At 38.6% G+C, this 13,230-nt stretch overlaps 1 protein-coding gene across 1 annotated transcript in view; it reads right to left on the reverse strand.

Moving 5' to 3' along the window:
- The window catches only part of ppid (peptidylprolyl isomerase D), an 8,648-nt gene extending 539 nt beyond the window's left edge, over positions 1–8,109 (reverse strand). The window contains exons 1-9 of the mRNA XM_041797195.1: positions 7,963–8,109; positions 6,082–6,222; positions 5,322–5,428; positions 4,888–5,076; positions 4,415–4,537; positions 3,921–4,027; positions 2,994–3,135; positions 2,104–2,190; positions 1,623–1,665 (exon numbers count right to left, since the gene is read on the reverse strand). Coding sequence (XP_041653129.1) covers positions 1,623–1,665; positions 2,104–2,190; positions 2,994–3,135; positions 3,921–4,027; positions 4,415–4,537; positions 4,888–5,076; positions 5,322–5,428; positions 6,082–6,222; positions 7,963–8,047 — 1,024 coding nt within the window. The 5' untranslated portion in view covers positions 8,048–8,109. The remainder of the gene's footprint in view (positions 1–1,622; positions 1,666–2,103; positions 2,191–2,993; positions 3,136–3,920; positions 4,028–4,414; positions 4,538–4,887; positions 5,077–5,321; positions 5,429–6,081; positions 6,223–7,962) is intronic.
- Between the last annotated feature and the right edge of the window lie 5,121 nt (positions 8,110–13,230).

The raw sequence follows: 13,230 nt of genomic DNA on the forward strand, positions 1-13,230 counted from the left end.
TATGTGCCTTTTGTACTGGATGCCTTCACACAGTGCAGAGATGTCAAGGTTTTGGTGTCCACTTTTTTTATTCTCCTTTCAGGAATGACGTGTAATTTTACTTAAAAGACTCATCAGGGCTGTGAAGCTACTGACAGCTCTTATCTCTGTGCCAAGAGCCAGTGAGCTGCTGCTCAAAGAATTAAAACAGAAGTGAAACTCAAAAGCAGCGAGGAGCCTCAGTGTTTCAGTCATCCAATTCACATCCAGTGCATAAAGGCCATCATGTATTTAGGGAAGACTTGTTTCTTCCTAATTATCCCCTTGAGCTTCATAACAGGTGACATGACAAAAAAACAAACAGCTTAACCAACAGTCAAACTAAAAGGAACACTCCAGACAAGTGAGTAGAGATGGCGTTGAAACAGCTGATACAATGTGGTGCAACTAATTGCACTGATTATGAAGGCAAACCATCTGCACCTTCTCAACTTATTTTCTTTACAAGGAATCACATTAATAAAAGTTTATCCAATAAACAGAACATATGGGAACATTGGGAGATTGACCTTAACTTTTCATAAATAACAGTAGTAGTTAATGAAGTCGTGTGCTAAGCAACTTGAATCCACCGAGAACATGGTAAAGTGTGGCTGGGAAAAATGCACTCATGAGCCACACTTAAACTGAGCAGCATTACAACCATCAGGAAGTAGATGAGTTTTACCAGGAGCTAGTGGCTTCAAGTTCATCATATTTTACAGTGTTTCTGTTAAACTTGTTGAAGTTTGTAATGCTTCTCTACTTCCCACACATTTTACAGCAATCAAATCTCTGGTATCTCAGTGACTGGTAACATTACATGAGTGTCACAGTTTTCAATTTACCAGAGGCAGAAAGCTTTCTCAGTCCTAATACCCCAAGTCTCATACATGGGGTATGGAGGCCAGCCAAAAATGGTCCACCCAACAGGTGTATTTAATAATTAATGAAAAGCTCCTCACATGCTTACATACCTGAAAAGATGCTACTGTGCAAGTGGACATGTATTTTTAAACATTTTAGGCTCTATACTTGACCTTACACACCCATACAATGTTGATTTTATTTTACTCTTTAAGCATGTGGACTGTGATATTTTGGTTGGAGAGGATCCAAACTGGACACTGTAGTCCATCTACCAACCTATTTAGACCTTGTATTAAAAAAGTACATTTTAAATCATATGCCGATTTGATTTTACAGGCAAATGTACAAGTGGTCAAAACTTTTGGCATCATGAAATTTTTTATTTTCATAACAGATTGGAAAGAATACAAACTGACTTTCCTTTGTGTGCTGTGACATTTAGAATCCAAGCCAAAGAAAATTACCACCCTTTCTCATAAATTACTGACTTTCTTAAATTACTTTTTATCAGTTTTCAGTTTATCCCTATTTATCAACACGGAGGAAACACAGACATTAAAAAACAGTTTTTCCTGAAGACTAGTTTTCTTCAGGAGTGTGCATTCCATAATGTGTTCCATATGCATGAAATCTTAATAAATACAAACAAATGCAAATACTGAAAAAGAAAGAAAAAGTGCTGCATATTTTGGAATAGATGAGAGCTAAACAGAAGGAAAATGCTGATAACGCACCTTTGTCTTCTGGAGCTATTCCCTGAGCTTTTTTCAGATCAGTCTAGTGGAAAAGGGAAAGAAAACATTTTAAGTCCAACTGAATGACTGCTTTAAATAACGAATACTTTCAAAGATTAATTAGTCAAATTTTTCATCCCATATCTAAATTATCCAACCATCCATTTCCTATACAAATTCCACACAGAAAGGCCCTGACTGGGAAGCGGACCAGGGACCTACAGTACTAACCCCTGCGTAGCCCCCAACTTATCCAGCCTAACAGAAAAAAAAAAAAAATACATAAAAATTTAAATACCAACTTCCGTGCAGCCAATGCTACCATAAATCATGATATAATCCATAGCTACAGACAACAATGGATGGGATGGATGCACATTTTGAATTGCTTTGCACAGTATACCATAGGAAAGATTCAAAGTCTTTGATATGGTGATTTCCGAGCAGCCACTTTAAAGAGAGATGCACGTGAAGATGTTACCATGGCTTTGCTGTATTCCTTTAACCCCTGCCAGGCCTGAGCTCTGCGGAAAAGTGCCTTGGTGTTTCCTTGGTCCAGCTCTAAAGCCTGTAAAAGACAACAAAAAACACATTAAAAACTAGAATGGCCATCTGAGGTGGCAGACCCAAGCCTAAGCAGCGCCACCGAGGAACTCATGCTCCCATTGATTACTATGGTGTTCAAAATTCGAAGTGCGAGAAAAACTAAAAGGGTGCGCGGATCATCACCAAAATCTAATCGATTCTTCCCTGTCACTATCCCAATATTCCCTGAAAGTTTGGTGAAGATCCGACCTTCCATTCTCGAGTTATCTTGTACACATATAAACAAACACACAAACAAACAACGATACGGAACCCTTTACATAACCCACTGCCGATTTCATCGGCGTCAGTAATGACGTCCTCTTCTGTTTTAATAGTAAGGGTGTGACAAGACACTAAGCTCAGAAGAAGAGATGAGACAAGATTTCAGTAATATCAGTGAGTTAAGGGATTTCTTCACGGGGTGCTGATCCTTTTTGTAGGGCAGAAATATCTTGTCTTTGTTCAAAATCTCGAGAGACATTTTTCATCCCAACCACAAATCTAGCGATGTTTAAGTCTCATGAGATCTCATGAGCAGACAATAGTTTGTTTTAATGTATGAGGCCCCCCACAACTGACTGTGGTAAGACTGGGCTATAAGACCTTTTACATTTAACTCAAGTCTCTGTAGTAACTGTTGTCCCACAAGAAATAAAACAGTTTTAGTTTTAAAAACCACAATGAATTTACTGAACAAAACTGTCAGAATTTGCTAAAGAGCCAATAACCCTGATGGCTTGATTCCTAAGAAGACCAAGACAAAGAAAGCATTGTAAAATGTACCTCATTGCAGCTGTCCACAGCATCCTGCCACAGCTGCATCTTCAGCTTACACGCCGCTGAGTTAAGGAAGCAGCTGAGAGCTATGGGCTCCAACTTCAGCTGAGCCTCCTCTTCCAGCACCTCTCCACTCACCTCCAAGTACCTTAAGAAGAACAAAAGCTGATTTCTGGACACTGATGAAAAATGAAAAACATCTGCCACAAGGCAGAAAATCTGAAATGAATCCCAAGTGGAGCTGAGGTGGGAGCTCAATGATGAGTCTTTTAAGGCTTAGGTTGTATCAGTCTCAGAACCCTTTGGCAATCATCATCCATCATCGTCTGATAAGACACTTTATACCTCTGGGAACAGAGGTGAATTTTTCATAAGTTCCAGTGCTGCTAGCAGTTAGTGTTGAACGACTTCCAGGCAAGATTTTCTTTTCCAAAGTTCCACTGAAGACTACCCAAAATAACACCTTTACTCTCACTCAATTTAGCGGTATAAACTTGGAAAAGAAACCAATTTTAATGGGATTGACTCATGATGAAGAGGAATTAAGTCTGTCAAAAGGACATCAGGGTGCAGATTAGTAAAAAGTCCATTATTGTCAGGTCTTTCCTGAGAAGAGAAGAAAACACTCCCCTCCAAAAGTATTGGAGGGGAGTGTATTGATCTCTTGTCTCATGTTAATTTTTTGATGTCAAACCCAAATGCTTTCAGTCTACAGCGAAAAGAAAGGAATTGTCCTCACCGTTCCAATACTTTTGGAGGGAGTGTAGCATTTACCTTTAAACATGACTTTAGATACTGCTGTAATACTTAGTGAGTTTATGTGGATTATAAGGGATAATTTATACTAACTATTCAGTTTCTTCTCAGTTTCTTCCTTGTATTAATAAAGGCAGCTATGTCAAAACACAAAGCATACTTAAATATTTATATTACCTGAGGGCTTTGCTATACTTGTTGATGGCACCGTTCCAGTCTTGATTTTTAAAAAGGCTGTTTCCAATATTCTTCACATCCTCAGCCACAGACAGGACTTTATCAACCTAAAAGAAAATAAAGAGTCAAATTACACCACTTACATAAACTCCATTATTTCAAAAACATGATTATTTTCATATAGCATCTTATTTTTGCACTCTTTGGCATTATGTTTTGTGATGATGAGACAGGGTTCAGTATAACAGCCAGGAACACCGAGATATTGGTAAAACATACTCCAATTGGCAGGAATCCAGCCTTTTGAAACTGCTTTGTTTTAGATGGAAATAAAAGGTAAAGAAGTAGTTAGCCGTGTTTGTTTTGTGATGCTTGTCATGAAACTTCATACTCTGTTGATATCGATATTCTCCTCTGATTTTAGGTACAAAAGTTCACATGGCATGATCTAAGAGAAAGTCTGATGCCTTTGAAAAACCCTCAGGAAAACATACATCTTTGAAGTCAATGTCAGAGTCCTCGGGGAAGTCTGGGTGGATGTCCCCTGAGCTGTCGTTCTGGGTGACACCCCAGCTGTCCCCGTCTTTATGCTCACCACAGTCTGCGATGATACAAGGCTGCCAAGGTAGACATAAAAGAGAACCCATAGACACCATAAGATCAGAGTCTGTGTTTTATTGAGTTTTTACCCACATGCAACAAGTATGCTGTTATATAGCACTTAAGAAATCTTCTTTATGAGGTAAAAAACCTATCACACAAAAGCAACCATTTCTGAAAGTATGAAAGGATGACTGAGCAGAAAAAAATCCTTCTTTGTATGTATTATTGTCTTTTTCCGCTTTGTTTAAGCAATATTATGATCTGACCTTCACCCACTTGATTGCAAGCTGAGAAAATTCAAAACACACAAGAAAAATAACCCCCTAGAAGAATAAAACTCCACAAGTTAAGTGACACTATTTACCTTCACTGGATTATCATCCTTGGTTTCAATGGCCTCCAGCATTTTTACGACTCCCATTCCTTTTAGCACATGCCCAAAGACGACGTGCTTTCCATCCAAGTGTGGTGTGGGGACAGTGGTGATGAAGAACTGGGAGCCATTGGTGTTGGGTCCAGCGTTAGCCATGCTGAGAAGGCCTACTTTGTCATGCTGGATTGAGGGGGAAAGACAACAGTACAATCACAAAATAATGACACTGATAAGCCAGAAAAACGGGGATAAATACACAGGTAGATTTGTCAAGGTTAATCTTCAATTTACAAGGCTTCCATGCATTTTCTTTATACAACAGTTGAAACAATTATTTTAAACTGTGAAGGATAAATATTTAGGTAAAGAAAGCTCTTAAAAATATCCAGGCTTTACACAGTGGTATTTAGCGTTCAGAAGTTTACCTTGTAATGGAAGTTTTCATCTTCAAACTTCTCCCCATAGATACTCTCACCACCAGTGCCATTTTGGTTGGAGAAGTCACCTCCTTGAATCATGAACTTTTTGATAACTGTTAAAAAAAAAGTTAACAAAGAGGTTACTTCTCAAAGTCACCAACCTAACTTCAATAGCTATTTGGACTGATTCATTAAAGATGTAAAGTCTCAAATTACCAATGAAAATATAGTAGATTAATTGCATTTTAAGTATGAAACAGTTATGAGTATTAAGAAGGTACTTTTAAGTTTTTCACAAGCATTATTTGTTGGTTTGTTGTCCATTTTATTATCCCTTATTATGGCAGTTTTGGATGTGATTGTATCATGCTGATTAAACAGTGTATCCTCAAGCTAAATGGATTTTACAATCATTATATGTGTGTTAGGACACCCTCTCACATGTTTTTCTGCCATTTTGGTTCCAGACATAAATTCATCTATGTAGAATCTGCTTCCTAAAGATAGAGTACATCAACTAAACACCCTCTCAGACAGCTTATCAATTTTGCCACACAATTTCTTTCATTTCATTCAAATGACCCGACAAATTCACTGAATGGCTACACAAGCAGTTCAGACTCAAAAAAAAATGTAGCCTCTCTGTATTCCTCAAGGCTATGCTTTCTTTCTCTCGCTATGCTATGATCCTTTCATCCATGCTACTTCTTCACAGGTGAATGAGTGCGATCTTCAAATATTACATGCAGCAGTGAGGGACATTTACTTCGGTGGAATGGGCATCCTTTAAAGTGCAACGGTTTCCCGGTTGATTTGCCTGTTCCTTTCTCTCCTGTGCAGAGTGCCCGGAAGTTTTCCGCAGTCTTGGGGGTGATGTCAGCAAAAAGCTCCAACACTATTCGGCCCGCTGTGGACATATTAAAAAAAAAAAAAAAAAAAAAAAAAAAACATATCAGAATAAATACACAGGTTTAGTCACAGCCTCCTGCTGTCAAAATTCCTTAAGGCTTACTGGACAGATCAATGATTAATTTTTATATCAAAATGTCAGTTAAATGTGGAGAATGATTGCAAGGGATTCCTAAGCCTTAAAGGCTACGTGCTCAAATATATTAGGTTGTTAAGGTCACTTTGATACCAAGCCTGAGTACTCAAAAAACATCCCCTGATACGGTACTGGATATCATTTCAACATTCAAGAAAACTTAATTGTCTATCACATATTGACAGAATACTACTCTTGGTTAAAAGCTTAAACTACAAAAATATTAACATTCACACCCTTAAGGCTTAAATTAAATCATTCCACAAGTCCCATCATTTAATAAAAGTATGTTTGCAAAGGATGTTAAAAAGAATGTCTATCTAGCCTTGTTGTACATGCATACTGCAGTGGGAATAAGCTCTTGTAAGGACTTTTTTTTAACCAAAGGCACTCTAAGCAGCTGCCTGAGGGGAGCAGCTGGAACAAGTAGTGAAGGGGGTGTAAAGGGTCCTCAGTGATGCTGACTGCCTCCTGTTCTGCTGCATGGCTGTAATGTTCTGATGAATGAACTGGGGTGGTGATTTTAGCTGCATGCGTAATGGTTCTAGAAGCTTATTCTTGAAAATATGAAAAGGCAGGCAAAGCTGGAGTCACATCTACAGTTTGGTGACGTATAAGATAACGGACAATGACAAAAGTAAAGCAGACTGAAAACCATACACTGCTAAATTGTCAAGAGGAGGGGTGAGAAACATTTGAAAATCACTCTGAAAATAAAATATTTCAAAATGATTTTAAGAAATGTAAGGATAGTATTAAGTATTCCCCTCATATTTCTACTCAACATTGTGAAGTACTGAAATATAAGGACTTGTACTTGATCTAAAAAGGTGGCATCAGTCTACTCATGCTAAAACACTAGGAAAAGGTGTCAGTTAAAGTAATATATTGTGGTAATTTATATAATGCGTTTAACTATTTCACTCCTATATGCAGCGCTAAAATTGCCCAGGAAAAAAATCTACATGGAATTTAATTAATTATAAAAAACATTTTCAGCACAGGCTGAATCATTACTGTATTGCAGTCTTCAACTTTCAAGGTACGGTTAAGCAGAATATTTAAGCCTTAAGTGCAACCTGATATACCTACAGCTACACCACACAAAGGCCTTATAAGGCAACAGCAAGTTGTCATGTAATCTTTGATATTTAAATATCAAAGACAACTAACTCATCATTAAATTGCATAAGTTTATAATAAGGAAGCCAGACATGTGATAGCACTCAGAAATACTATTGCTACAAACTCCTTCATTATATTTCCAAGGTTTGAAGGCAAAACTACGGCTGATGACAACTAAATAAAGGCTTTACTACACAACACAACTACACGTGGTTCAGACACTTGCTAGACAAGAAACGAGCTCACTAAATTAATATTGAAATAACCCACAGCCAGCCAAAATTAAACAGAAATGAACAGTATATTATCGATGTTTTAGAAGCTAGCGTAGTTGTACGGTGTAACGTTACCCTCAGTTACAAACGTTGAATGAAAGCGTTCATAGAACCCACTGGTACGAGCGACGGTTGAGCTAAGCTAACGGTTAAAGTGACCATAAAAACCTGTTATCTGATAGAAAAATCTACATGTGCTGACCTCTTTCTCCTCCAATGTCTACGTCGAAGAACACGCGGGGGTTTTCAGGGTTTGAAGGCTTGGCAGACGGTGTTGGGTGAGACATTTTGGGCGTTATGTGGATTAAGACACTTGCTCCTGCTAACCTAGCTGAACCCGGCCGGTTTCTCAAAGGATGGCGAACTTACTGACTTCCGGTTAGATATTTCAAAATAAAATTGTCATAAGTATGCCGATAAGATAAATACCTGGTAAATCGTGCAGTTGATTACTAAGGAGCCCCTGGAGTCACGAAAATGTTGATTTTTTTTTTAAACTTGAGCCCAGAAGTTATTAAGTTATGTTCAAAATATGATGACTTGGTCTTCCATGGCCTCTAATAACTAATATGCAGGACTAGGCGATACGGACCAAATATGTCAGTATGGTTTTGTTGAATGGCAATGCACAGTATATAAACATATTTTTTATCTTAAGAAAAAAAAAAAAGAGCAAAGAGCAAGTTTTAGTTCTGAGTCCAATACACTTGGGCCAAATGCCAAATGTCACATAGGCACTAACAGTCAGCTTCTAAATGTCCACATGTAGCCTACATGAAAAAAAATGACATAAACCACAAGATAAAAATGTTCTTGAAATAATATTTATGAAATTATATTTTTCAATTTAGATTTTAAATGGATCATCTTTCAGTCACTAAGCATACAGTCATGAACAAAAGTATCGGCACCCCTGGAATTTTTCCAGAAAATACACCATTTCTCCTAGAAATTGTTGCAATTACAAATGTTTTTGGTATACATGTGTTTATTGCCTTTATGTGCATTGAAACAACAACAAAAAATCTGAAGAAAAAAGACAAAACTGACACAATTTTACACAAAACTCAAAAAATGGGCAGGACAAATTCTTGGCACCCTTTTAAAATTGTGGGCAAATCATTTTATTTCAAGCATGTGATGCTCATTTAAGCTGACCTGTGGCAGTAACAGGTGTTGGCAATCTAGAAATCACACCTGAAGCCAGTTAGAATGTCTAAAAGTTGACTCAACCTTTGTGTTGTGTGCCTGTGTGTGTCACACCTAGCACCAAGAGAAGAGAAAGAAGAGCCAAGAATTGTCTGAGGACCTAGGAAGCAAAATTATGTCAAAATATGAACAAACTCAAGGTTACAAGAGCATCTCCAGAGATCCAGAAATTCCTTTGTCCACTGTGGGTTATATGATCAAAAAGTTTATAACCATGGAACTGTGGCTAATCTCCCTGGACGTGGACATTCAGGCTGTGCTGCAGACTCAGGGTGCAAAAGTGTCAGCTCGCAACATACGTCGTAATCTGAATGAGATAAAGCGCCATGGCAGGAGACCGAGGAGAACCCCACTGCTGACAAAGAGACAAAAAAGCCAGACTGGAGTTTGCAAAAATGTACCTGAGTAAGCCTCAATCCTTCTGGGACAGTGGTGTGCATTTGGGGGGGGGCAATTGTTGCAACAACACGCGCTGAAGTGCCCCCACAGTTGGCAAAAAACGAATGTTGCAATGACTTTTATGTTGGGCCCTTTTTTGATCTATATTGAGCCAGAACTATATCTCACAGAACCAGTTTGGATTATCTGGTGCTAATATGGTGTTAAAATGCACTAGAATACAGGAAATTACATCTACTTAATTGAAAATGTTCTGGGGGAAGACCCCCAAAACCCCCTGGGGATTTATTTATTCATTTCTGTGTGTTCTTCAAAGTCCAATGTTGAATCTACACAGTTCTTGTGGATGCTGATCCTATCTACAAACTAACTTGAGTAGTTTGTCTAGTTAGTCTGTTTTAAGGCTATATAATGTGCCATTTGTATAACATATAAACATGTCTAAAGTGCCCTCAAAAACACGCAAAACTTATTGAAAAAGTCTGTGCACGCCACTGTTCTGGGAGAACATTTTGTGGACTGATGAGACTAAGGTAGAGCTTTTTGGAAAAGCATGTCATTCTATTGTTTACAGAAAACAGAATTGGGCCTACAAAGAAAAGAACACAGTACCTACAGTCAAACATGGTGGAGGTTCAAAGATGTTTTGGGGTTGTTTTGCTGCCTCTGGCACTGGGTGCCTTGACTGTGTGCAAGGAATCATGAAATCTGGAGACCATCAAAAAAAATTTAGGCCACAGTTTAGGGCCTAGTGTCAGAAAGCTAGGTTTGTGTCAGAGGCCATGGGTGTTCCAGCAGGACAATGACCTGAAACAAACCTCAAAAAGCACCAAGAAATGGTTGGAGACAAAGCACTGGAGAGTTCTGAAGTGGCCAGCAATGAGTCCAGATCTATAGATTTATATGTTTAGAACCACACACAAAAGTGGCCTGAATCTGATTTGAAATGGTCAGATTCAATGTGACTTGCGCTGTTCACACTGTCAGAAAAAAAATCAGATACAGGTCACATGTGAGCAAAAAAATCAGATTCAGTCAGTGCAGTGTGAACTAGGGCTGTCGCAGTATACCGGTATTGACTAACCGTGGTATTAAAAAATAAAATTTCAATATTGTGTTAAAAATGTGCATATGATGATATCGTGTAAATGATCCAGTGCCACTCTAGCGCCATCACGAGCCCTGAACATTTTTAATAAGCCCATCAATGTAACAGATCTTCAACTCCTGCTCTCCTCTAACCTCTGCGCCCCTTGTTCTGAAACCGTCCAGCCTCACTTCGGCGCTCTCTCTCTCTCTCTCTCTCTCTCTCTCTCCATGCGCACCCCCGGCATACGCACACTGTGAGCCCAGCAAGACGTTTAGAGAACACACGTTTTCTTTTTCCTCGTTCATACAGCTCTTAACGGACAGGATGTAGAGATAGAGACCTGCGTCGGACAGCTAACACCTATCTGCCCATTCCCCCTGATCTCCTGATCATTAACACCTGCTGGTGCGGTGTGTGTCATCCCTCTCTCTCACCTTAACACAACACGCGTGTCCAATTCCTCCTAAAGTCTGACCCTCCATGTAATGCACAGAATGACAGAAGCTTTGTTCAGGTTAAGAAATTATAATACTGCGTTCACTTAAGCACTGCCCTTGACAAATAAGGTTTTTCACTGTTCTAAACCAAGTTTTCTCACTGAATGAAGCATGAAAGAAAATTCTCACATCCTCGTCAGCTATAACGCTCCAAAAACATCAGCAGCTGACAGCCTGGACTAATTTAACTGGACAATATTGATAAGAGTAACATCAGGGTGATATTTACAGACTACATCCTTTGTTTTTTAAGCCGTAGGTAGAATTATTTTCCTGATCATTGTTCATGAGTGCCAGAGAGCGCAGCACTCCGTCAGCTCTCTCTGAGAGTTCGTTTTTACTCTGTTTGCCCCTTTCTGTCCCTGTCCTTGTCCGTAAATTAAACGCTTTGTGAAAAGAGGCCAATTTTTATGGATAGAAGGAATTTCCCCTCAAATAACAGAATGTTGGCTCAGAATCTCTGTGCCAGGGTGCTCCTGTGCGTCATGACGCGCATCAGAGCAGTGGAGACGCTGATACTGTCTGCAGCGCTACGAGGAGCGTTAAAGCTTCTGTGCGCATTTAAAGAAATTAGACTGTGCTTTGTTTACTAACTTAAACAGTTTTAGTGCAAAAATTAAATTCAGACCTGATCCCAACGCAGCCATCACTCAATTCTTTTAGTAGAGCTAACAGGATAAGTCTGGTTAAAAACTGCTGCAGGTGCTCTTGAAATATGTCTGTCATTAATTATTTCCTAAAGTGTTTATAACCCTACGTTTCTGACACTGTTTTGGCATTATGAGAATGTAAATCCTGTGTGGTGGTTAAGTTTATCAGTCAGAGGTGGAGCCATGGGGGGGCTTGTGGGGTCTATGCCCCTAATGTTAACTCAAAAGCCCTGAATCTTTACCTCTGGTGAAATTGCGTTATCTCTGATAACTGATAAATGTAAAAAGAAATATCTTGGATTTTGATAACAGATTGACCCTGCTGATCACAACATGGAAATTTCACTCTTGTTGCCAAACTGAAAAAACTCAAATCAGACGTTTTTTTTTACTCTGAAAAGCTTAAAAGCACATGCTACAGAATAAATAAAAACCTTACATTAATATTTCTGCATTTTTTAAGAAATATGACCCTCCGCAATGACACAACAGCTGCAGTACCTCCTTAGACAGGTATTTTGAGTGTAATTCATCTGCCAAAAGAGGGAACACAATATAAATAAAGTTAAAGACAAATTTGATTAATTGTCCCATTATTATTTATATTTTTATCGATATCGTGATAAAATTGTTATCGTGACATTTTTTGCCTACGATAATCATGAAGTGAAAATCTGATATCATGACAGCTTTAGTGTGAACGTAGCCTTGTATGTGGTGCTGAATCAGATACATATCTGATCTTTTGGAAGTTGACTGCAGTGTGAACAGGCAAACAAAAAGATCAGATCTGAGAAAAGATCAGAATTGAGCATTAAGGCCTGCAGTGTGAACGTAGCCTTGTATGTGGTTCTGAATCAGATTCGTATCTGATCTTTTGGAGCAGTGGGAACAGGCAAACAAAAAACTTTGATCTGAGAAAAGATCAGAATTAAGCATGAGTAGCCTTGGTGATTGCTTTAGTTCAGTGGTTTTCAAACTTTTTTTGCCCAAGGCACACTGAAGGTTAAGTCAAAATCTCAAGGCACACCATATTTAAATCGATACAAAACAGACTTTTTAAATATTGTTACAGTCAAGGTGGCCTATAAGGGGAGATAAAGGGGAGAGCTTTCTGGGGCCCAGCCAACTGAAGGATCATGGAGATGGCAAAAGGTGGCAAAAATGGGTTAAAGGTGAAGACAACATATGGCAAAAAGTGGCTAAACAAAATCAGAAATGGGCGAAAATTGGTGAAAGGTGGCCAACTAATGGGTTGAAATTGGCCAAAACTTGTTGAAAGTGTCAAAATAGTGGCAAAAATGGGTTATAATTGGCCTAATAGGATTAACCGTGCAAAAAGGTGGTAAAAATGGGATAAAAGTGATTTTAAAAAAGGGGCAAAAGTGGGCAAAAAAGTGATCAAAGGCAAAAGTGGGCAAAAAGTGGCAAAAAGGATTAAAGTTACAACAAGGTGGTAAAAAGGGGTTAAAAGTGATGGGAGAAAATGGCAAAAAAAAAATGGCCAAACAATAGCAAAATTGTGCGAAAATGGCAAAAAGGTAGTAAAAATGGGTCAAATGTGGCAAAAAGTTCCAAAAAAAGTTGCAAAAATGGGTCAAAAGTAGTAAGAAGAAGTGGCAAAA

The sequence above is a fragment of the Cheilinus undulatus genome, linkage group 10, assembly GCF_018320785.1.
Source record: "Cheilinus undulatus linkage group 10, ASM1832078v1, whole genome shotgun sequence".
NCBI classification, from domain to species: Eukaryota; Metazoa; Chordata; class Actinopteri; order Labriformes; family Labridae; genus Cheilinus; species Cheilinus undulatus.